This window comes from Amphiura filiformis, chromosome 20 (assembly GCF_039555335.1).
Source record: "Amphiura filiformis chromosome 20, Afil_fr2py, whole genome shotgun sequence".
NCBI classification, from domain to species: Eukaryota; Metazoa; Echinodermata; class Ophiuroidea; order Amphilepidida; family Amphiuridae; genus Amphiura; species Amphiura filiformis.
The window spans coordinates 15,580,435-15,606,535 of NC_092647.1; the positions used below are offsets into that span (position 1 = coordinate 15,580,435).

Sequence of the window (26,101 nt, forward strand, 5' to 3'; positions counted from 1 at the left end):
CATGAAAACGTTTTTAAAACGTTATTGAAAATATTTTGGGCAAACATTTTCGCAAAATATTTTTTCAACCCCAAAATAACATTCTGTTTAGAATGTTTTCTATCAAGTTTTCAAGAATGTTTTTGGAATGTTATTAAAACGTTTTATACCCTTTATATAACCCGACATTTAAACGTTTTCTGTAAAACATTTTGTTTGCTGAGCAGTAGATTATCAAAAATATTTTTTAAGGTAATGAAACGTTTTATACTCTTAATATACCCTTTATATAACCCGACATTTAAACGTTTTCTGACAACCATTTATAACCTTTTGCGAATGATGTCGAAAACGTTTTGTGTTTGCTGGGATACGTGAATAGACACTTACAGATTTAGTTCCATTATCTAAATAGTTACCTTCAATTTAGCATATTTAAATAGTGAAATAATTCAGTGATTTTTGTTCTGACTGAGAAACCCTTTTTTGTTGGGGGTGGTGGTGGGTGGGGAAAGATCCACATGCTCCGCGTGGTGCCGCCACTGCCGCATCCCCTCTCCCACACACACCCCTTGCAAATCTTGCAACGTGTCCTTGCACTCGCTCGACACACAGGTTCAGAGTTTAAATTGGGCACCTTTGGACAGCTAATCTCCAGCCAAAAACCAAGAGCAAAGTACATTGTTTTGTATTATATATGTACTAATATATCAAACTAATCAAATGTCAATAAATAATTAGGAAATCTTAATTCACAATCACGACATAGACCTCCAAACATGTAGCCATCCAATTTTCCCGTGGAAAAAAGTGGAAAACAAGATTCGCTCTCCCGTTCTGTCGCATGCAGGGACTTTTTGATCTTACCCGATCATAGTTTCCCATTTCTGTTACGGACAAGGATTTGTTGGTGTCTTGTAGGATACTATATACAGGAGGAAAACGAAGAGGATCCTTTCTAGTAGATTTTTTACAGTACATGTATATATTTTTAACATCATCGCCAGCATGAGGCTCTGGCAGTTGGCGGTGTTAGTTATCGTTATACCAACGGGTAAGTTAATATATAGAATATCGTAAAATCTTATTTTTATACCTCATCTTAAAGGGGCATTTCGTGATCCACAGCCTCATCCCCCCACTTTTCCCAAAAAAAGTTGAGATGTTTACACCACTGGATACCTCTGGCTACATAATGTTTATGTGCCAAATATTTCTTGCAGATTAATTCGTTTAGCAAAAATATCGCCAAATTTGAATTTCGTTCTGGTGCACCAGAACGAAATTACAACACATTGTCTATGGAGCAGTGTAATACACATAATCATGTTTAACTCGCAAACGCAAATTCGGAATCAACTGAAATTTTGGAAATAAGCTTTTTTCGTGGATATCTACTGAAAATGTCATAAAAAGAGGATGCTAGGATCACGAAATCCTCCTTTAACAAAACATTGATTATATTTAGCACCATTAAATATGAAATTTAATTTTGACCTTAACATGCCCCTTGTTTCAAATCTTTCACAAAAAACTCCTAGTTAATGCGACTGTCAATACCCATGTAGAGTTTTGAAAAATCTACTATACGTGAGCTGCAAACAAACAAATGAAAACTTGTCGTTATTGTATTTTCATAGGATTTACTCTTTGGTATTAAGGGGCGGAATTTTAGACATTGTTTTGTATTGTATCTTTAAAAGTAATGACGATAAATAAATGAAAGTACACATTTCCAGAAAGGAGAAAAGGAATCCAATTAGCACAGTACATTTCTGACAAAGGTGAGCACCTTTTAGTATAGATGTCTTTCCCCCAATTACTGGATGGATTAAACCTCTCCACCCTGCATGGTGATATATACTGCATTCAAAAAGTATTCGAACACTTACAACAAAAGCCATCTTAAAGACACTAAAACTAAATTACAAAATAAAATAGTCGGTAGATAGAGAATTTTGTTCTGCGTATTTTGATACCTCATTCGGTACGATATGACTTTATTTTCTTAACTTATAGCAATTTAAATAAAAAAAGCTTTTCAAAAGTGGCAATTGCATTGACATTTCCCATGAAGCCAGCAGATATTGATCACGGCGGAGTGAGTGTTCATCCGTTAGGCTATAGGCCTATTGGGCCCGTAACAAAGGGTAACAGAAATCCCCTTGAAGGAGGCAATATCTAAATTTGTCAATGCTGAAACTCGACCATTTGTTATTCAAATGAGTATAGCTTAGTTGATGCCGAATAAGGTATCAAAGTATGCAAAACATCTACCGGCTACTTAAGTTTGCAATTTAGAATTAGCGGCTTTAAGATATGACTTTTGTTTAAAGTCTTTGGGTACTTTTTGGGCACAGTATATACAGGGTGTCCCAAAGGTATCGATATCATTAGAACCGTCATATCTTTCACTAGGATTGGTCGAGAGTAAATCAAAATAAATTACATACATGCAATTATTTGGACATGATACATAGTCTGTCCTTAATACGACATACATGACCAATCAACAATACACCGTACACGACGAATGTCCCATAAATTCCTCCCCGGACAATTTTAATTTATTTCGTATTTAGAAATTATATATCATAAGCTTTAAAATGGTATATCATTTGACTTCAAACGATATCCAGAAGCGGAGTTATGGTTTGTTGAACTTTGCTCCTTCAACAAAATGGTACCTCGTTTCTACATGTGTCTCTTTTTCCACATTGCTGGTAATAAATATCAAACAGTCATAATTGGCGGTTATTTCAAATCATCCCCAAGTCAACGAAGTTCAGGAATGTCCTCTCATTGTTAATTGTTGGTTATAAGCCTGTTATACATACCTAGAAAAAATACAATGCTTTGTAACCCTCCACTTGAACAGGACTTAGCCAAAGCAAACAAAGACAAGAGCTATTAAGAATTCTATAGACATCTAAGGTAGAAGCTTATTATCCTCTTCAACAATAGCATTATTGATTGGTTTTTAAGGTGTTTGACTATCAAAATGAGATACGTGAGCACCAACTTGAGGTACCGATGAATACGACCTTCATGCATGTTTTACACTATAACTCAGAATCATACTGATGATGAAGCATCAACTGAAGATCAAATTGGAGACATTTAATTTTTAGAATAATACTTTGAAATACTTTTAATGGAAAACAACAGATTGTTTTCGCTGGGCTTGCAGTTTCGATAAGAAGAGCGACATTTATGTTCAATACGTTGACCGCCTTTCCGCATTGATAGTTATGTCCTGACAGTCCTGGTGGAGGAGTCTTGTGACAGGGCATAGAATTGAAGGATGGAATATTGAATAAGTTCAGCAGATAGCTTTTACTGGCTTGATTTCTGCATAAAATCAAAGCAATCCCAGCAACCAAAAACGTTTTAAACAAGTTATATTTTGGGTATTGGTTTAGGTAAAAATGTTTTAATAACATTCAAATGTCGGGTTATATAAAGGTCATGAAAACGTTTTAAAACGTTTTGTATGAAAACACACTACATCAATGTTTTCAAAATGTTATTGCAAACTATTTTTTGCAAACATTTTGTGCCAAATATTTTGTCAACACTTAAATAGCATTATGTAAAATTTTTGCAGTAGGTTAATATCAAAAAATATTTTTTAATGTTATGAAAACGTTTTATACCCTTTATATACCCTTTATATAACCCGACATTTAAACGTTTTCTGACAACTTTTTATAACCTTTTGCGAATGATGTCGTAAACATTTTGTGTTTGCTGAGATAGTACATATTTCTTGGTGTTGCATATCAGCTTGATAGAATATAATACGACTGTTGCAATTAAATTGAATGGGGAAATGATCTAGATATTGAGGTGAGATAATGGATACTTGGGATACGGAGATGTGCTGTAAACTCTTGTATGGTTTTGTGTGTAATATGCTCAACTGTTGCTGTAGGCTAGAGTTATGAACGTTAAAATGGTATCGTAACTTTTGGGACGCCCCGTATGAAATCTGTTTTATGAAATGAAGTGACAATATTGATAGATTAGTAAGCAAGCAAAAATATTTTAGCCTTTGTGCCACTATTTACAACAATTTGCTTATTTAAAACAACAATTGATTATTATATCAGTATTAACCTATATTTTATACAAATCCCATTCATTCACACCCCTTCAACGATAACATTGTACCACGATGTTCCACTGAGATCTATCAGTTTGGAATTTGCGATCAAAGTCTGTATTAGTAATCATGATAATAGATCAATCAAGTCAATATTAAGATCATTATTTATTTTGGTTGTGTTAAGGTTGGCAACTATTTTAAACTGTTGCGATTTGGTAGTTCACAGCATCTTGCGAATGGTCGTGCGCTTTGGCAAAAAATGCACTGATCATTTCATAGCGAATGTGTAGAAGAATTCAAATATCATAGATTATACTTTTGTAGGTCCTGTGGTCCTTGAGTTATGTTATAAAGAGGGTTGAAACAACAACACTTTTGTAAAACGTACATAACTCATTCACAACAATAAATCAAGCAAGTTTTCAAAGTTTATGATTTGTAGAATGAACTTTTGCAAAACATTAAAGTGTTATTTTTCAATAATATATTGATTTAGACAATGAAAATACGAGCGCATGCATACGAATATGCTGAAAAGAGGGCCAAGTTCGAGCTTTTCATGCTTTTAGCATGTTCTGCCTACCTTCACCCTGGGCTTGTGTTGACAAAATAATTATACAGTTCCTTGCACGGAAAATTCCGTCTTGGCAATGGGAAATGGGCTAATTTTTCGACATTTCCCGAGGATTCGTCATTAATTTTAATGCAACAGTACTCCAAGAACACCGCGCTCGGTGAGCTCGCTTTTCCCGGAGTTCTCATTGGCTAAAAACCAATATAAATTCAGCTAGGTGTCTTTCAAAATATAACGAATCCGATTGTTGAATGTCGAGCGTCTCAATGTCTGTGCACATTCCTCAAGCACATAGTTGCATTGAGATGAATTTAGTGACCGCCAGTTGAAATCATTTCTGGTGTTAATCTTAGCTATAATGTTGTATTTACTATTGATATTCAGTGTGTAATTATATCTTAAATCCTTGAATCTATCCCGTTATTTTCGGTATTTGTAAAACCCATTGTAAGACTTGCAGTTGAATAATTATATAGGCTATGTGTTGAAAAATATGGTAAGCTCTTGTCTGTGCTTTGTTCCAGTATGTGCTTTGAAAACAACAATCGAATTTTCTCAGGAGGGTGAAAGTGCATATAGGAACAATGCCAACAACTACGTCACGCCGGTCACGCTATTGTTCGACTTAAACTACATCATTCGCCATTTTGTAAATATTAACGCATGATCGTTGCTTTGAAGTTTCCACCGGATAGTCTGTGGATAGCGCAAGAGCATGCTTTGACCATGCGCAAAAAATGAATATCATGAAGATGTTTAAGATTGATTCTTAGATGTTTCAAAAATTACCGTCATATTGCATAGATTCATCAAAGAATGGTTTGAAGTACTAAACTTATTTAGTAATTTTAAAAAATCGGGAGAATTTTACAAAATCAATGTTTTTACCTGTCGGTATTACAACTCGTGAAACACATTAGTGATGTGCCTGGGTGACCTAATCTACTAAACCTTTAACGTTTCCTCTATGAACTCTAACCCTCCTGCAATATGGCGCCTATTGTCTAGAGTTAAACTACATCTTTCGGTGTGTTACGTAATACTACGATGCCTATCCCATTATATCGATCCCTGATTTTCTTAACTTGGTAACGTTAACGTGGGCCAGTATTAGCGCCCTCTAGCAAGGTCACGATATCATTTTAATAACAATATGCTATTTAAATAACAATGGACACATGCTAATTAGCAATTGTCATATCCAGACCATAGAGTAAATTCCTGGAGAGGGCTCAACTCATTAGCATGAGGCGCATTGATATGTAAATAGCGTATTGTTATTCAAATCTGTGCCCTGGCTTATTGCGGGCGGTAGTCATGTTATGCAGACGGGGCCTGCATCTATGCCAAATTGATAAGTGAATACGTATAATCACCTTTCTTTATTAACTATAAGCTGGTATATTTCGTATACCGTTTCGTTATAAAAGAAAGGCCAAATATTAAATGTATCAAGTGTATACACTCTGAGATTTACATGCCTTTTTATCGTCTGAAGTGCGGAGCTCCAGCGACTGAAACTACAGCTAAAGCTAGTTGGTGGCAATGCGTGGCCGCACCCGGCTGCATCATATAATCCTATCCCAATAATATGGAATTTTATCGAATACATTTGAAGCAAACACGGTTCGTCTGCATTTAAAAGACATGTTAATTCACAATGATATATAATTGAGTGTACACAGTGTCATCCAGCTATGTCAAAGCAACAATGCCTCATTTCAAATATTGAGTTTTAGTTTTGGTTTTGGTTTTGGTCACGTGGTTTCCTATTGTCCTGCCTAACCACTTGAATCACAAGATATCGAACTCATTGTTTCTACCTTTTGTTTAAAACTAAACATTTGTGACAGGTAGTTTCGGTTTTGGTTTCAGTTTCTTATAAGTGGTGTGACTAATAAAATTACACGATTTTCGAGTTACCTGATCTAAGTATACAAAAGAAATGTTTAAATTTCGCAGTGCAATATTCACGAGCAGAGAAGTCGAACAAAGCAGTCTACATTTGAAAGCATTGATTTAGTTTGTAAGCATTGACTTGAGACTACGAAATAGCCTAAGCTGATTTCACTGTGAAAATATATAGACCATCGAAATATTTCCACAGACATTACAATAGTCACTTGACAGATTATGACTTCAGTGATATAAACACTATTATACACAACTCTATTTATGTGCATGTCGCATGACGGAAGATCAATATCATAGAAAGCTGGTTTAAACTGACTTTTATTCAATTTATTTATTTGGGAAGAGAGAGAGAGAGAGAGAGAGAGAGAAAAGAGATCGACAGGGAAAGAGGGTGTGTGTGTGTGTGTGTGTGTGTGTGTGAGGGGGGAAGGGGGTAAGGGTAAGGGAGAAAGAGAAACAGGGGAGAGACCATTGGAAGTGGGAAGGGAAGGAGGGGGAGAGGGGAGCTCAAGAGTGGAGTGGAATAATAGGGAAGAGTCGATATCGAGTGTGGGGAGGGGGAGGGAGGAGGTTATATATAGGTGGCGGAGGGAACATAGGTAAGAGGTATGGGTTGTGCTTTCCGGGGAATAATCTAATTCATAATCAAATCATCTACATCATCATGCATCGTTTATATTTCAGACAAATAACCAAAACACCCCCCCTCAATATATGCACATGATTTCTACATGTAGGCCTAGGCCTCGTATATATCCATCCTTTATGTCTCAACGATGTCTATGCATAACTTATCAAACGAATCTCGGAACTCGGGTGTAATTTTATGTCATGGAAGTGTGCCACCTACGGCAGAGAGCATCAAAAGTCGCCCGCGTTGATAGATATCGATAATGAAAATGTTAGCACAATAGGCTATTATATACGTATGGTTATAAGCCATTATACTTTTGATTATATATACCCTCTTGTATCCTCCCAGCACAATAGTGTTATGATTGCATACCAGTTCATCTCCACATTTTGATCCCTTGATTTTTGGTTTCTGAACAATAGAGAAACCAAAACTATATATTTGAAATGAGGGAATGGATCTTAAAATGTTCAAGGACATTGATTTATTCGATTTCCGGAACACGCAGACTGTGACCAATCAGAAGTTGGTTCATTTTGGTGTTGTGTATGCATAGCTGAAATGACACTATGATGTGAAATTCTTTACATACATTTAAACATACTTATTCACTCCGGAAGTGTGTAATGTCAAATATTTTCTATACTTCAAATTCTATATGTATTTCATACCTTACACCTGTCACGCATTTCCTTCGTATTACTGACAGCAAGTCCTTATTTCGACATTACTATTGCAAACAGTCATTTCCAAATTAATTTAGTAGACTTTCTTTGAAAAACATATCACGATGCCTGAAGGAAACGCCTGTCCGCCATTTCATTAAACCGGATCGTTTTCGAGTGTTTTTTTCTCTTTTCTATACTCTCATTGAACAGACAAAGTTCGTAAAACTAACGGCGTCAGTATTCGCCAACTTGATCATGGGGTCGAATATGAATTATTCATAATGGTTCATAACGGATCGATAACTGGCCTCATTTTCTAGATAGCAAACCAACGGGATTTGTCATTCGTTTGCGTGCTTGATAGAACAACCGTGAATTTAGTGTCACCCCCTTGTCCAGACTTTCAAAATACTGGTAACGGGTGCAACCTTCCTACTCAAGGAATTGTGTCAATTCTTATGTTAATAGCATATTGTTATTAAAATGATGGTCTGACCTGGCCAGAGGGTGCTCATAATATCCACAGACAAAGCTTGACTCGAATTCTATATTGGGTTAAATGCGCAATTAAATAGTTGTCAAATGATTGTGTTTTCATACCATTTTTGTAATTGTGACTTTTCAATTTATTGTGTGTAAACGTAGTTCACCACGTAAACTTGTATGGCTCAAAATTCGGACCGCTCGCCAATAATAGTATCAGTTTGTGAATGAGGACATAAGTTCCTTGTACTAGTGTAAACGTCAAGTTTGTACGTGAATTTTTAGCATCTAAAGTGCCGAGCTCGGGTGAAATTTAGCTAAATCTAGTGATGTCAAATTCCACTGCATCGCCCCATCTGGATGATAGAATTCAATAAAAAAAATATTGAATTCTAACAGATAAACTCCAGTAAATTACTATTTATATTCCAGTTTCCTTTCTCACGAAGTAAGGGCTAAGAGTAAAATTGTACAATTGTGTTTGGGAGTGACCTTCTCTCTTTTCTCTTTTTCCTAGCTATTTTCTTCCATTTCTTGCTTTGTTTATCAAAGCTATCTAGGCCAGCATGCATATATTAGCCTACACTGGCTATCCAGGCTTGTGCATTTGTATGAGCTTGGAACGGTCCATGGTTTTCCATGGATTAGCATGTGTTCCTCACGGACCAACCTGGGTAAACAAATAAATAAACAATCAGCAGTTAAAGAGATGTTAACTGAACAAGATAAACAATATACACATATGAAATTAACTATAAACCAGTCGCCAATCTTCAAATATACTGTAGACATGCCCACGTGCTTTTCAGTCCCAGACACGTCACGTAAACTCATATTCGTATTGATGATAATAAATTCTAATTTCGACATTACTTATAATTCATATCAAATTAGAAGACTTTCTTGGAAAAACAAATCACTGCTACCTGATGGGATCATAGTAGTTCACCCACTTCCGCCCGGTCTAACCTCAATTAAGGGCGTTTTTACTCTCTTCAACAGGTACGATTCGCTAAACTTACGACATCTTTATGTGGTGACCTCAATCACATGGGCCGTGTAAGAGTTGATGTGAATTATTCATAACCTTGCCTCACTTTGTTAAGAGCAAGCCACGGCCCTGCAAGGTGCTAACACTTCAAAGTGTTCATAGTTCTGGTCGCTAGGGTTCAACTCCCCGCATCGCATCGGGATAGGCATGGAATCCTACGTAATATGTATCACGTTCGCTTCCATCTAGCGATCAATAACCTGAATAACCATTGTGTAATTCAATTCAATGCACAAGCTCATACACATGTGGTTCTTTGATGTCAATCACATACAATAAAACCCGTGATCAATAATGAACGTTGGTCAAAAGACGAGCTTACTGAAGTGAAAAATTATGTACATGCAGATTCATCATTTATGCATATTGCCTTGAAAATCATAAAAAGCAACTGCTTGATCAACCCAAATGATTTTATTAGCGTTATTTATAAACCAAATTTCAAAACCACAAAGTGTTTTACCTGACTTTTGACCCAGAAATGTATGAATTTGATGAGAAATTGTGATGAAAAATAATATTTTACAAGTCAGATTCAGAAAGAGAAAATCTCATTACACATTCATGTTCATGGAGAATGTTACAAACTGTTGTATGTTTTGCCATATTGTTTTTCTATATTGGGAATAATGTTTTATCGTTAAAATCGGACATGAAAACCTATCAAAACACAACAAAAACATGCATCGCTATTTGTATGCATGAAATAAATTATAAGAATTGTACAGAAGTGACCTAGCACTTATGAAGGTTGTATCTTGAGAATGCGCATGGTCTGATGCTAGAATCTTGGCAAGGACACTCTGGAAAAATATATGTGATTGATTTTGTGTGATTTTTGAGCGTTAAATGTTTCAAAATTTCAAAATGAACAAAATGCGAGTAACTATGATGTCATCAACATGACAAAAATATTCATGATAAATAATTATTGCTCCCTAAAAAGAAATGGTTAACAAATGGTTTGAATACGTCGCACGACATTATAGTAACTGTACATAGTGCAGTTTTGTCCACGGCAAATTCACCGTGACCTTTTCAGCCATAAACCCGCTTAGTGAAGATTAAACCGAAATATGCAGTACTAAACCACTATAGTAATCGATTGTCCAATGCACATTTCTTACTACGTGATAATATTAATCCAATGAGCGATCGAATTGTCCGCTACGGTCGACTAATCCATTCGATAATGACGCTATTGAAATGCACGGGCGGAGCTCCACTGACTGAGTTTTGGGGATTTTTCACTGGTTTGCTATCATTTACTCATCAAGGCGCTCCACCGTTATTATAAGGACTATGCTAATAATTTAAATATTGACATGTAGAAAATAAACCATACAAATTGACAGAAAGTACTAAATTTGTACCTAATACGGTTTGGTGGTACCCCTCTTCCAAACGCGAGTACGCGACCAAGTCAGGGCGGCCCGGTGAAGCAAAATGTGCATTGGATTAATACGGGAGTTTGGATAAGATGGTAGATTTCCTTTCTCATACAAATGCATGCTCCCCCGTTATTAAAGCTTGCACCAGAGTAAAAATGCAGATATTTTGAAAAGAATAAGTAATTGAAACATAGAGCAAGTACTAAAATCAGAGCTTTTATACTTTTTTATATGACGCTAACTAGTTCATCTCCTATACCCACAGCACAGCGCTACCAGTACGGGTCAATTACCTATGTGAGTGCCCCTGTGTTGTGTGCATACATGTAGTTAACAATAACTGCATGATGATCTAGAAATTTGTGCAAGTTACTTGTCAATTTTCGCCGGAAACGAAGTTTTCTACGGTTAGGCCTACTGCCCAGCTCATTAGCGCGATATGGGATATTCTTTACCTCGAGTTTACTGCCCTAGCCTGTTGACGACAGGGCTTCGAACGCTTGTCAAGGCGATCTAAGAAGTGCTGGGCCGTGAAGCCAACAAAATTTGCCAAGGTTTGCGTTGCTAATACAAAAACCGTGAATGTAGTGCCATCCCCTGCCCGTGTTCAGTTGTTCATGTTCTCAAATAAAGGAGGAAACGAAGATATTAGGAGATAATGTGAGAGCGAGTATATGTAATTGATAACCGCCTAGACCGATTGGGGCAGGGCTCGAACCCGGGACCTCAGTAATGCAAGCGCACTGCAGAACTGCTATATACTAACCAGCCCTGTGCCCCATGCCCACTCTCCTTGTGCCACATGATATTGAAAGGGCCATTATTACATGTGTATTTCTGTTCTTTATATTCTCACAGTATTTTGTCAAAAATGTCGGACTGGATGGATGCAATACAATAACCAGTGTTTCCAGTTATTTTCAAATAAACTGAATTTTTATGAAGCACGGCTGGCATGCCAGGGACTTGGAGGTGATCTAGCAGCTTTAAAAACTCAGGATGTAAATGTAAGTAAATGGATACTAGTTTGAGAACAATCATTTCGCATTGTGTGATTCTAGCACATCTTTTTACGGTATGTTTGAATAGAAAGGCCTATCCATTACTAGGCAAGTGTGCTGTAATTTCGTTTTGTTTAGAACATAAATCAGTAGCGTAGCCAGCGGGGGGGGGCAAAATTGAAAGAAAAAGTGCCCTCTGACAAAAAATAAAATAAAAACTCCGGAGGGCAATGGAAAATAAATGGGCAAGGGGCCCTTTTCTATCCAAATTTCAGCCCTTTCCATCCTGATAATGGACGAAAATAGTGTAAAATACCAAATTTTTGCGCGCACATCGTCCAATAAAGCCTTTTGCCTCTATGATTGCACACAAACTTAATTATGTTTCCGGTGGTGTAAAAATATATTTTTTATTTGTTGCCAATTATTATGAAATAATAATAGTATAATTTTATAAATTAAATCTAATATCTTTACAATTCTCTATTTCCATTTTGTCCACTTAGCATTCATGATTTTTGCGTTTGCCATACCAATTTATTTTCGTTGCTACGGATTTCTAACTCGGATATTGTCTATCTTAACGCTTTGTTCTCATTTGTAGCCAAACAAGTAATTTCGACCTTTATCTATCGATTAGTCTTTGTCCCAAATCATTTTAATCTGGGAGCAAAAGTCGCTACTTTCGAATTGCAAATTTTCGCTAGCTTCTCGCGCATTTGTCCAATATAACGGTTCAAACGTGATCATTTTAGCTTCAAATTGGCATCGAAATTGGCAGTATTTTCTGCACTTCGCGTGGAAGTTTTAATCTGGGAACAAAATGCCACTTTTGGGGGCTAAAATGGGCAAATATGAGGTTCATTTGGTCAAAAACCCATATTCAGGCGTCAACATTAGGGGGGGATGATTGTATGGACCATCCCCCCTAGCAAAATATTGGGGTATTTATCCCCCCTACGGCTATGCCCATTTCCCTTCTCTTTCCCCTTTCCCTTGTAACTCTCCTCCCCCTTTCTCTTCGCTTTCTCCCTCTCTTTTCCCTTCTTTCTCTCTTTCTCCCCTTCTTCTCGTCCCCATTTTCCCGCTTCTTCGTGCCCGCTGGCTACGCTACCGCTCCGAGTTGACTTGAATTCAACTCCATCATCCATGCGGTGCTGTCGCCGCGGAAAAGCGGTGGAGTGATCGATATATCGTCTTGCCGCTGGTCACCGCCAGCGTTTCTGGTGCGACTCCGCAGTGAAGCAAAATCATCTTCAGAGCGGCAAGGTGGCTGGACTTTAACGTAGTCCACTTGCCAATTGTGCATACTCTGGCTATTACTTTTAAGCTTAAAACTCTGATTTAATCCCAATTGATAGATTTTCACAACTGATCTTTTCAGTCACCGTACCCCCTCTGTTTGTTAGCTTCCAAGATTTTTAACTCGGATAATAAACTGGCAGATTCGAAAATTAGAATTATTCAGTATTGAAGTGCCATTGTAGTTATGCCATTATGATATGTTGCATTCAATAATATAAGCCTACGTATACTTTACTTTTACTGTCACAAATATAATTATATAAACTTTTTCATAACCATTTACAGGGTGTCCCATAAAAAATTACCGAGGGAATAAAGTTGAACGTAAGTCGAGAAATAGACATCAGAATCAAAAGGTTTTAAATGTAGCGCATAGCCTATTTTATTGTGCATCACATATGAACATTTTATTTGATTCAGTTGACTGGTTGCGAAGAAATTAATGATTACATAATACATACATACATTATAAATATTGATATAGCGCTGCTACATTTAGAACGTAGCGCTCAAAAAAAAAAAAAAAAAAAAAAAAAGCAAAAGAAGAACATGAAGAAAAAATAAAATAAATGAGAACTGCCTGTGAAGGCTACAAAATCTATGGAAACAAGTGTGACTTTAGAACCCTCTTGAAAATACCCACTGATTGTGATTCCCTGATACCAATTGGCAGTCTATTCCAGGTTCGAGGCGCAACATAGGAGAAGGTCCTGCGTTCAGCTGACATGAGTGTTTTGATTGTGTTGTGCTCCGTCAGGAGGGTGGTATCAGAAGCAGAACGCAGGCCTGCACGCGCAGGGCAGTGCAGGGAAACACAATCAGACAGGTACTCAGGAACACTCTTGGTGAGGCATTAAAACACAGTGACTAAAACTTTGAAATTGATACGCTTTTCAACAGGGAGCCAGTGTAACTGCTTTAAATACGGTGTGGCATGATCATATTTGAGGGCCTTACATATCAGCTTCGCAGCCCAATTCTGGATCCGTTGTAGTCTTTGAATGTCTGCTTTACAACAGCCAAGCAGCAGCCCATTGCCATAATCGATCTTGGAAAGGACAAGGGCTCTTATGACCAGATGACAAGTGTCATAATCCAAGTACCGACGTATCCGGGAAATGTTGCGAAGCTGGTATGTAAGGTTAGAACAAAGAGTCTTGACGTGAATGGACATAGACATTTGACAGTCAAAAATAACCCCTAGGTTACGCACAGAATCTGAAGGACAGATGGATTTGTCCCCAACCCTCAAAGCCACCGGTATCATTGAGCGCTTCAGGTGTGGAGTAGTGGTCACAAAAAACTCAGTTTTGCTGTCATTAAGTTTTAGCATGTTCATTCTCATCCAAGCCTTAAGAGCATCAATGCAACAAGAGAGATTATCTAAAGCAGCAGCAATGGATACCGGGTCTTTGGGATCAAAAACTGGTGTACAACTGTACATCATCTGCATACAAGTGGTAGGATAAGTTGAATGATTTGATGATACGACCAACTGGTAAAATATACAAAGAAAACCCTGAAGGTCCGATGATTGAACCTTGAGGCAGGCCAAATTCGAGCTCAACAGGGTCAGAAAAAGTACCATCAATGCAAACTCTGCTGGTTCTCTCAGACAGGTAGGATCTGAACCATTGCAAAGCTTTACCTTGTATTCCAATTTCACTCTGTAATCTGTTGATCAGCATGTTGTGATTTACAGTATCAAAAGCACTGCTCAGATCGAGGAGTACTAGAAAAACACCTTTGTAGTTGGAAATACACTTCATGATATCATTCTTAACACGCATTAATGCTGTTTCTGTGCTGTGTGCCTTTTTATAAGCAGATTGTAATTTTTCACCCAGGTTGTTTCTTTCCATATGATCATTCAAAGACTTAACAGCCTGTTTCTCAATAAGTTTTGATATGAATTGAATATTGGACACAGGTCTGAAATTGCTCAGGTCATTTGAGTTGAGAGATGGTTTTTGATAATGGGTGTGACAATAGAATGCTTCAGGTTATCAGGAAAAACACCAGTATGAAGGGATTCATTGATGATATGTGTGATAATGGGAACAAAAACATGAATATTTTGTTTCAGAAACCATGTCGGCACAGGGTCGAGCAAGCAAGACTTTGTGGAAGCTTTGTTAAGGGCTTTAAGAACGTCCTCCTCGCCCAAAAGATCAAACTCACTGAATGAAACACAAACTGGTCTCTCAGGCAAAGGGTCATATCTGTCTAGATCAGGTTGGTCTTTACCAAGATCTTGATATATGGTAGTGACCTTGTTGTTGAAAAAGCTAGCAAAGTCATTAGCCAGTTCCTGTGCCGATTCATGGGCTGGGAGCACTTTGGTGTCTCTGTTTAGCAAACCATTCACCTTCTTAATAATACGCGCACCAATGCAGTTCATTCCAAGTTTGACCAACAGGCGCTTTTTTCATACTCGCTCACCGCTTCTTAAAGTGTGTGTATCTCATTAAATTTAGTCCACATTATCTATTTTATAATCCGACGGTGTTATGTTATTCATGCTTTCACTAAATATATTACAGTTTGTCCGAGAAAACTTTGATTTCTGCAATAGGAAGCTTTCTTCAGGTTGTGCAAATATGTTATATTTTAAATTTCCAAAGAACATTTGAGCCAAGAATGATAATGATCAAGTGTTTACAGCTTTACGTGTGATTTTCGATACCATGCAACATCAATGTTGAAGTTTAAAACATTTAAACTTTGCATTACAATTTCTTGGAAATATTCCAAAATATTAATGTGTGTGAGAAATCTTTTAAGACAGCTGTAATTTTTTTATGCAATAATTCTTAATGCAACATCTATATGAACATTAACGAAAAAAGATATTTACAAGTACCGAGCATCATGTTACATGCAAGCTTTCATTTCCAATATCGTGCACATTTCCAAATTTGAACATAACCTAATTAAATGTTTTGCAAAGAACGAACAAAATATGAAGCCCATTAACAGTTAACTGATGCGCATTGTGTTGAATGATCTTTTTTCAAACTTGGAATGAAGTGAATTGACGCATGCGTTATGTAATTGCTCATTTCTTCGCAATCACTCAACCGATTCTTATAAAAATTAGCATATAAGATGCAAAATAGAATGGGCTACACACTGATTTTTAGATTTTTGGATTCTGATATCTATTTCTCGACTTACGTCTAAATTCATTCGCCCGGTAATTTTTTTCTGGGACACCCTGTATACTAGTATTTTAATGTAATAAATATCAGTATAATTTCGAGTTCAACTGAATGCGTTCATCATGATTAATAACATATTTTTATTTATCAAAAATCGACTATGGCATAGTCTACAAAGCGGCAAGCGGCAGGAAAGTATGAAACCAGCGTTAGGCCTATACCTATTTATTGAATACTCGTCTTTACTTATGAAAAATTATCATATTGTCAAATTATGAACTGAACATGGTGAACTGGTCTGGTTGTCTGTAGGGAGGGGGACAAATTTATGGAATTCTTTTTATTATTGCTGGTTTGTTTTTAATTTGGCAGAATTTTATAGCTGAATATGTGAAACCAACTGGCGTCCAGCATTGGATTGGTCTTCATGATATTACCACTGAAGGCGTGTTTACCTGGGTGGATGATGAAGTATTGGACGATGCACAAAAGTAAGTTGTACTGGTATGAATAATTTACAGGAAATGGCATCGGTCTCTTACCCTTAAGTTATAACAAATTGCACATACATAGAGGAATTATTCAGAGGTGTCCAGAGGTTTCATTTTCCTCATAATACCTAGACTTATCCGTAGTACACTTGCCATTATACATACTCTGGCTATTATTTGTGTTAATTTGTGCACAAAATAAATTTTCCTGATCTTTTCAGTCACCATTTGTATACTTCCTCTGTTTGCTTCACGGTTTTTGTATTAGCGCGTAAACCTATGGTGAATTTTGTTGGCTTGCTCTCAACAAAGTGTAGACTATGCCATAGTCGATTTTTGATAAATAAAAATGTTATTAATCATGATGAACGCATTCAGTTGAACTCGAAATTATACTGATATTTAGTAGGCCTATACATCAAAATACTAGTATAAAATGGTTATGAAAAAGTTTAGGCTATATAATTATATTTGTGACAGTAAAAGTAAAGTATAGGCCCTACGTAGGCTTATATTATTGAATGCAACACATCATAATGGCATAATTATAATGACACTTCAATACTGAACAATTCTAATTTTAGAATCTGCCAGTTTATTATCCGAAAAACCGACTATGGACTTTCACTTTTAAGCAGAACTTTACCCCGGGACTCACACACTGTCAATCATACTTGTTTATCAATACAATCTAACCACAAGACTAAGCATGGTGGTACAATACGCGCTAGATGCATACGTTCATCCACCAGCACAAAAGCGCCGCATTCCCTAGATAGTTGTGTACCATGTATAGTTATAATGGTACCAGTACGCGTCGGGAGGATTTAAACAATAACGAGATCTGGGCGACCAATCACAAGCCAGATTCATTTTAAAGATGCATTACATCATCACCAATTTTAGTTAGGCCAGAAATTGGCCTAACTCTCAAGGCAAAGTCAGTAGTCCACTTGGGAAGCTAACAAACAGAGGGCGTACGGTGACTGAAAAGATCAGTTGTGAAAATCTATCAATTGTGCACTCATTAATTAAATCAGAGTTTTAAGCTTAAATGTAATAGCCAGAGTAGTGCACAATTGGCAAGTGGACTACGGAGAAGTCTAAACAAAGTGAGGCAAGGTATCGATCGGTTTCTTATAAATAATTCACATCAACTCTTATTCGGCCCATGTGATTGAGGTCACCACATAAAAGTGTCGTAAATTTAGCGAATCGTATACCTGTTGAAGAGAGTAAAAAACGCCCTCTATAGCGTTTGCGACGGGCGGAAATGGGGTCAACTATGATCCTATCAGGCAGCAGTGATAGTTTTTCCAAGAAAGTCTTCTAATTTGATAAGAGGATGTCTTTTAGCTATAGTAATGTCGAAGTTAGGACTTACGAAGGAAATACATGACATGTATAAGATATGAAATACAAGTGAGTATTTGTATTTGAAGTCACAAAAACATGTGATACCTCACGTGACCATGCATTATGGCGCCGTATTTGTCTGTGTATTCACATTCATGTCCTCATTGTCCTGTGAATATTAAAAAATATCTTCACAAACCAAATATAATGGTATCTGGCTCCCGGCATGAATTATTGATTTTATAAGTAGAGATAATGGTGTTAAATAAAGTACCGTCAAGCACAAATGAACCAAAAAGGACTCAATGTTGGGCAGCAAAACAAAGTAGTTTTCCTATCGGTAAATTTGTGCAGTCAATTATTTAGTTTACATAGCCTTACTCCCTTACAGCGCTTATGGTATTGTCAAAGTTGTCCGACTATGCCAACAGATGCTCCACTTCCTGACACATCTGCCTGTCCCCTTTGAAGTGGCAAATGTCCAAAGTGACCACTTTTTCATGTTTTAAGAACTATTAAAAATAGCCCAAAAGAGTCAAAAAGTATTTTAAGAAAGATCCATTTTTTTGCAAATTTCACAACTCCCCCTTTCCAGATCAATCCTGGCTATATGTGACCGTACACCACGAATGAGCCGTAAATGTCCTCAATTGTATTCTGAGTTACAGTGTAAAATGGACATGAAGGTCGTATTCATAGGTACCTCAATTTGGTGCTACGTGTACCTCATTTAATGAGATACACGTAGCACCAAATTGAAATACCTATGAATATGACCTTCATGCCCATTTTACACGTAACTCAGAATACAATTGAGGACATTTACGGCTCATTCGTGGTGTACGGTCACATATGTCTGATGCTGTCTGTAATGTAGGCCTAATAATGGGACCATACTGCAGTTACTGTCCGTTTTCCTATACACAATACACAGTGCTCTCACCATTGACGCGCGACCTTTACAAATAGTTAGAAGTATATTGCATTTGCCTAGTTAACATCACTGTGTGAAAAATTACCGGCCAATATTTAAAGTATTCTCCAAACTTCTAGCAAATATATTTCTCTAACATGACCTAAAATTACAGCTAGGTTAGATGTTCAGAAATAGTCGCACTTTCGTAGAATATGAGTGAGGGCAAGGCATAGCTAGCTCATAGCTAGCCAACTCCCCGTGTTAATTGAATGGAGATTTGACCGAAAATATTGAGCTTTATTGGTAACGGACCGCTCCGTTCTGAAGGATGCCACAAAAAAAGGTACAAGCTACATTTAAAGTATTCTATGAAATTCTAGAAAATATAGTTTTGTAACATGTCCTAAAATGTTAGCTAATTTAGGTGTTTGGAAATAGTCGCACTTTTGTCTTTTAGGAAGGATATATAAACGACAGATAACACCAAAAATATGAAGAAATTATTTCCAAACCGTGTTAAGTCAACAATCATTATGTTGCTCATTTTCAAGAATGCTGGTTAACAAAAAGCAGGCCATTGTCTCATTTCGTGAACAAAGGTCCACATACCATTGTTTCCTTGCGTTTCCTTTATAATCGGTTACCCAACTGAAGCTGTATTATAGCAGCTCATTGCGATACCGCACATATAAAACAGACACATGTGCACAGCCAGAGAAGATCCGATTTAATCAGTTGAGCTGTTTCAATGAGTGTTATCTTGGTTTAATAGCTTTTAATGGGGTTTAAGTCCTGCAAAGGTCGAGGTGAATTCTACTGTAGACATGACTGCATCATGCAGTTTGATAACCCCATGGCTCAATAATAGGACAAAATAAAGTCAAAACTTGCAGTTGGCCTGTTTTTTTAGACCCCTTTGTGACCAGATTTATGACCAAATCTGTGTGAAAAGTGCTTTAAATTGGTAAACCAGACCTTTTATATAACATATTTTGGGAGCCCCTGTTAAAGACCAGGATAAGTTAAAAACTGATTTCAACAAGAATGGAAATTCAAGGTTTTAAGAAATTGTTTCTTGTTGGTGGCCTGAAAACCAAAATGCAAAATGTGGTGGGTTTTGTGGGGTGGAGTGGGGGTGGGGTGAGTGTTTGTTTTGTTTTTGTTTTGTTTATATCATGGTTATGAAAAAGGCCTATGGCCGAAAGCTTGCCCAATTTTATAAACACATCAAAATAAATAAGTCCCCCTCTGAACATGTCGTCATAACATTGTAAGGTTTCGTTTTGTACCAATAAAACTAACTTTGAAATAATTATATGACTGTTTACTAAGTGCTGTGTGAAAATGAGAGATTTCCATGACTTCAGGGCTGAATGAGCCTACATTGAAGGCAAAAACTGCCCTTTTCAAAAGTCACAAAGTAGGCCTATACTTTTCACAAAAGTTGCTTCATGGCTTGTTACTATTTGTCTGTCCAAATAACTTAGACACCCGGTTTTTAGGATATATTTCGAAAAGTTTTTACTTTGGCAAAAAGTCATGAAAGAAAAGTTGCTAAACACGGTCAGACCTAACAGAAATTATTAGTAAAGCGATGAAAAAATATTTTTCCTTGTCTACTTTTATTCAATTTTGACCGATTTACAGCAAGATATCTGGGTCCAACCGAATATTCCTAATGACTTAAAACTTTTTGATGGGATAATCTATTTACAGTAAGGGGTGTTTGAACATTGTAATCATGCATATTGATCAGTGATCCCACCCTTTTTTCTTTGATCCTTTTACTAATTATGCTCAAATGCATTCAACAAAAGCATGTTTGCAATCTACCGCGAGAGGTCGTCTCACACGCATAACAAATACACTACGATCAAATAGGTTGATGACAATATTTGATTGAATGGACTGCACTGTGCCATGATTTCGGTGAAGGACACCGGTTCAAATCCTTTGTTTGGAGCCAATCAATAATTTCATGCACAACCTCTATAACTCAAAAGATGTCAGTTGGTGCATTATATCAAATGATAGGGCAAGTTACTATGCGTCTGGAGTATTGTGAATTATACTCCTCACCAATAACATACGAACATTCATAGGGCATACAATTTGTACTTTCTTGGAATTGGGCCAAGCCAAAAGCATGCACAGAACAAGATTCAAAAACCGCGCCGAATTGTTGTAATTGGTTGAGGGACAGCTGGGATCAATGAGTTAATATACTAAGAATAAATATGCAAATTAGAAACACTGTCTGCATTTTATGAACTGAATTATATTTTTTATTTTTATAAAATGTTTTTGGTGAGGAGTATGATTAAATTACTATTCATCCATTCACTATCCAAAATCACAATACCTACAAATCTGTATAATGAGACCTTCCAAAATAGTGGTACCCAACTTCTACCGGATTATTTTTAAAGTGTTGAGAAAAACCTTCCAATTTCAATAGAATTTCTGGTAAACTCTCACTCAATGTTTTGGAAACACAAAAATCCCGTTAGGTCTCAGCGAATGTTAAAACTTTTCTTTCATGACTTTCTTTGAAAGTGGATATTTTTTCAAATAAGTAACACAAACTGGGTGTCTAAGTTAATTGGACAGACAATAATGAAAAACCCCATGTGTTTGAGTGCAGTTTAAAATCCTCTCCAAGTGAACATTTACTGCAATGTGTATCGATTCTTGATCATTCAGCCATGCAAATCCCCTTGTTGCAGAGTTCAGCACAGTGAGTTGTAAGATGACCAGTTCCATTCCTTGTCACAATACACCTTGCAGTTTAAAACAAGCAAGGTGTAAGATGACCAGTTCCATTCCTTGTCACAATACACCTTGCAGTTTAAAACAAGCATGGGCCTACTTTGTGACTTTTGGAAAGGTCAGTTTTTGTCTTCAATTTGGGTTCATTCAGCCATGAAGTCATGGACATCTTTCATTTTCACAAAACACTTGGTAAACAATCATATACTTATTTCTAAGTAAGTTTTATTGGTACAAAGTTTTACTTTACGATGTTATGACGAAATTTTCAGAGGGGGACTTAATTCTTTTGATGTGTTTATATTTCACGGTAGTTTCCTACTTTTTACTTTTGTATTTATTTTGTTTTGTTTGTTTGTTTTTTAATTTATAAAAATTATTTTAGAGTCGGAATTAGCATGATTAGGTAACATAATGCTTCAAATCACAATAAGGTAATGTAAATCAGTGCAGACTTGGATAGATATAACCTTTTGTAATTTAAGATTGGTTTTATAGGATTTATGGATTTATAAGACAAAATCTCTTGAAAAATTGTGTGCTATATTTTTTCAAGTTAAAAGAAACTGTTTATCCACAAAAATGCCGAGCTTTCGATCCTAGCAGGATCTTTCAAAGGCAGAGTGACAAGTCAACACACACACGCATGTACTATGACATGATTTAATTTTAGGATAGCTAAACATCATCAGATTTAAAAAAAGATGGTCAAGATGGGAACAATGTCAACATCACCAACAATGTAAAATCTTAAAATTGATGTTTACATGCATTGTTCTAGAAAATGATAGTTTAAGAAAATTAATTATTTCTAATAAATCCTCGAAAAGCTACACAAAGTCTGTATTCTTGACCTTATTAGTGTATTAATAGAAGGGAAATATGAAGTGAATGGAACAAGATAAAAAGCAAGGCCTACAAGTAGCTACAAGTGAAGTTAAAAAAATGGGTGGACAATGTGACGGAGGACAATGATAGACTGGTTCTAGTGTGAAAAAATGACGTTCCTAGCGGCAAGTTTGCGTAAAAGTTGGCAACCAGCTTATTTTGGTTGGTATGCTGAACTCGAATCTGTTGTCTGCCAAGCAGTAATTTAAGACCATGACCCTCAAAAGACCCCATAGAATCGCACAGCGAAATGTGTGTTGCCTACACGAAACAAACATCTTTAGCCTTATGAAAGTCTGAATATATGTATTACTAAATATTTGCATAATTTGTGTGTTTTCATTAACTGAATAGAATGTGGGATGCAGGACAACCTGATGATCATAGTACTGGCGAGGACTGTGTAGAGCTCAAAACAAATGGAAGGTGGAATGACTTACCTTGTACAGCAGGTGGTCGAAATTACATTTGTGAAACACCAAGTGGTAAGGAGAAATGTGCAGCGATTTGCAATCTAGACCACTTGACATGTCGAATCATTGCCCGGCAGTATGCGTGCGAGTTATAGCAATTTCCATTGTTCTTTGCCCTGCAGTGTGCGTACGCATCGTAGTTTGCTCAGGGCACGTACATTTTAAATCACTCACCACATTTCATATAGTAGTAGCCTACAAGAAAGCCATTGAACAGTGTAGCGGTTCGTTCAAGCATATCGATAGACCAGTCCCTTGCCTTTGGTGATAAACAATGATGTCAAGTGGTCTTATTTGTGATTTTTTTAGTGATCATTATTTGCCAAAATTACATGTTATTATTGATAAAATATTTGGGGATATGCATTATTTCAGTGATTTTATCCAATTTTGACCATAAGCGGGAGGGGAAGCAGTAAAATCAAAATAACTCAAAAATGTTTTGCACCATTTCCATTTTAATTTTAGATTTTATTATCAAATGTGATGAGTCCAATGGTTGGATGTCTGCAGCCTCTGCTTGCTATAAATATTACTCAAATGACTACACATGGTCGGATGCTAACAATTACTGTCTAGCTCTTGGAGGAGCATTGATAAGTGTAGAGAGCCAAGAAGAACAAGATCTTGTCACGTTACAGGGATCCACATACAAAACAGACATATGGATAGGAGCAAGTGATATTGTAAGTTAACTTCCTGAGCACTTCCTGCTGATCTAACGTTGCCTTTGATTGGTCAATTACATGACATCTTCACTTTAAACACCAATCAGAGTGGAACTTTGCAAATAATTCACCCCAATATTTTGTGTGGTGAAATGTTGCTGATTGCTGATAGTGAAAACTTCTTTTTGGCCAATCGATAGGTAGTTCTCATGGGGTAAAAAAACATGTCGGTCAGATATGAAATGAACAGTGTACATTTTTGACAAATTGGATTTTGTCACTTTTGACTTTAATTTTCACATGTATTTTGGTAGGGTGTTTTGTTTCAATTTGTTTATCATCCTTAAAAGATGTGCTGACCATGAGGTAAAGCTAATAATAGTAAGCTTTCCTACACGGAGTCGGACTATCGAAGTGACCCTGTAATGGAGCCGGGGTGACTCTATAAATGGAGTCTGGGATACTCTAGAAGCTGAGTCCAACCACTGTGTGACTCTATGCCTAAAATGACTCCATATTGAGACTCTTTAGTGGAGTCAACAAATTATGACTCTTCAAGGGAATCATGACTCCCAATATGGAGTCGTTTTAGAAATAGAGATGCAGAGTGGCTGGACTCTGCTTTTAGAGTCACCCTGACTCTAGTTTAGATTTCAGTGTATATATCGGTCTTAAATTGATCTTTCAAACGATTTTTTGCTGAAATGTGCACGAAAATTTTGACTTTAATGGCTTGAAGGGGGCGCAGAATCAATGCTGAATTGGTCAAGTCAGCACCCCCAGGTGCGTGGCACCCAGGGTACGTGACCCCCAACTTATTTATTAAATGCAACGCAACTTAGAATGTGATTCAATTTAATAATAATGAAATTATTGTGTTTTGAATGTTTCATATTTCAGACAAGTGGTACATCTGGTGTATATCAATGGCCTGATGGTGCTGACATAGGACCATACACTAACTGGGCACCTGGACAACCTGATAATAGGTTAGTATCCATATTACTAACACCTTAGATAAGTGGTGTACCTGGTGTATACCAATGGCCTGACGGTGCTTACATAAGACCATACACTAACTGGGCACCTGGACAACCTGATAATAGGTTAGTATCCATAACACTTACACATTAGATTAGTGGTATACCTGGCAGATATACAACGTGGCCTTATGGTGCTAACGTAGGACCATACACTAACTGGGCACCAGGACATCCTGATAATAGGTTAGTATCCATAACACTTACACATTTAGTGGTATACCTGGCAGACATACAACGTGGCTTTATGGTGTTAACGTAGGCCCATACACTAACTGGGCACCAGGACATCCTGATAATACACTAAGCCAAAAAAGAAATTTATCATTTTTCACAAGGTCATATCTTAAAATCCTGTCTATCAAAATTAACTAAAATTACACACAGGATTGCCTCAATACTCTACTCAAAACACATGTAAGCAACCAATCAGTTGGCCAACTGACACAACCGCAAAATGCACTGATATGGAACAACTTCCTGGACCACATTCACAGCCCTATTGGCACCCAGCAAAAGAAATCTGTGAGAATGATCTTGAATCACAGGTCACAGCCAACAATTTTAACAACATTAAGTTAAAAACATTAAAGAGAGTCAAAACAAACTTACCAGGATCATCATGTCACATGTCCAAACAAATAATGAAGTCCTTTAGTAACGGGAAGCATGGGGCAATCTTCCCCAGGATATCATCAGGAGCTTGGTTGGAAGCATGAGAAGCAGGTGCACAGCATGCGTGCAAGCGCACGGTGGACATACCCGTTACTAAAGGACTTCATTATTTGCTTGGACATGTGACATAATGATCCTGGTAAGTTTGTGACCTGTGATTCAAGATGCCGTTCTCACAGATTTCGTTTGCTTGGTGCCACTAGGGCTGTGAATGTGGTCCAGGAAGCTGTTCCATATCACTGCATTTTGCTATTGTGTCAGTTGGACAACTGCTTGGTTATTGACATGTGTTTAGAGTGGAGTATTGAGGCAATCATGTGTGTCATTTTGGTTAATTTTGATGGGCAGGATTTTAAGATACGACCTTGTGAAAAATTATAAGTTTCTTTTTTGGCTTAGTGTAGGTTAGTATCCATAACACTAACACATTAGATTAGTGGTATACCTGGCAGATATACAACGTGGCCTTATGGTGCTAACGTAGGACCATACACTAACTGGGCACCAGGACATCCTGATAATAGGTTAGTATCCATAACACTTACACATTAGATTA

The 26,101-nt window shown here is 37.0% G+C and overlaps 1 protein-coding gene across 1 annotated transcript in view; it reads left to right on the plus strand.

The window, feature by feature from the left end:
- Positions 1–987: 987 nt before the first annotated feature.
- LOC140142143 (macrophage mannose receptor 1-like) overlaps positions 988–26,101 on the plus strand; it is a 71,164-nt gene continuing 46,050 nt past the window's right edge. Inside the window, exons 1-7 of the mRNA XM_072164109.1 lie at positions 988–1,033; positions 11,661–11,809; positions 16,642–16,760; positions 23,044–23,174; positions 23,631–23,848; positions 24,731–24,819; positions 25,998–26,069. Of these exons, the coding sequence (XP_072020210.1) occupies positions 988–1,033; positions 11,661–11,809; positions 16,642–16,760; positions 23,044–23,174; positions 23,631–23,848; positions 24,731–24,819; positions 25,998–26,069 (824 nt within the window). The remainder of the gene's footprint in view (positions 1,034–11,660; positions 11,810–16,641; positions 16,761–23,043; positions 23,175–23,630; positions 23,849–24,730; positions 24,820–25,997; positions 26,070–26,101) is intronic.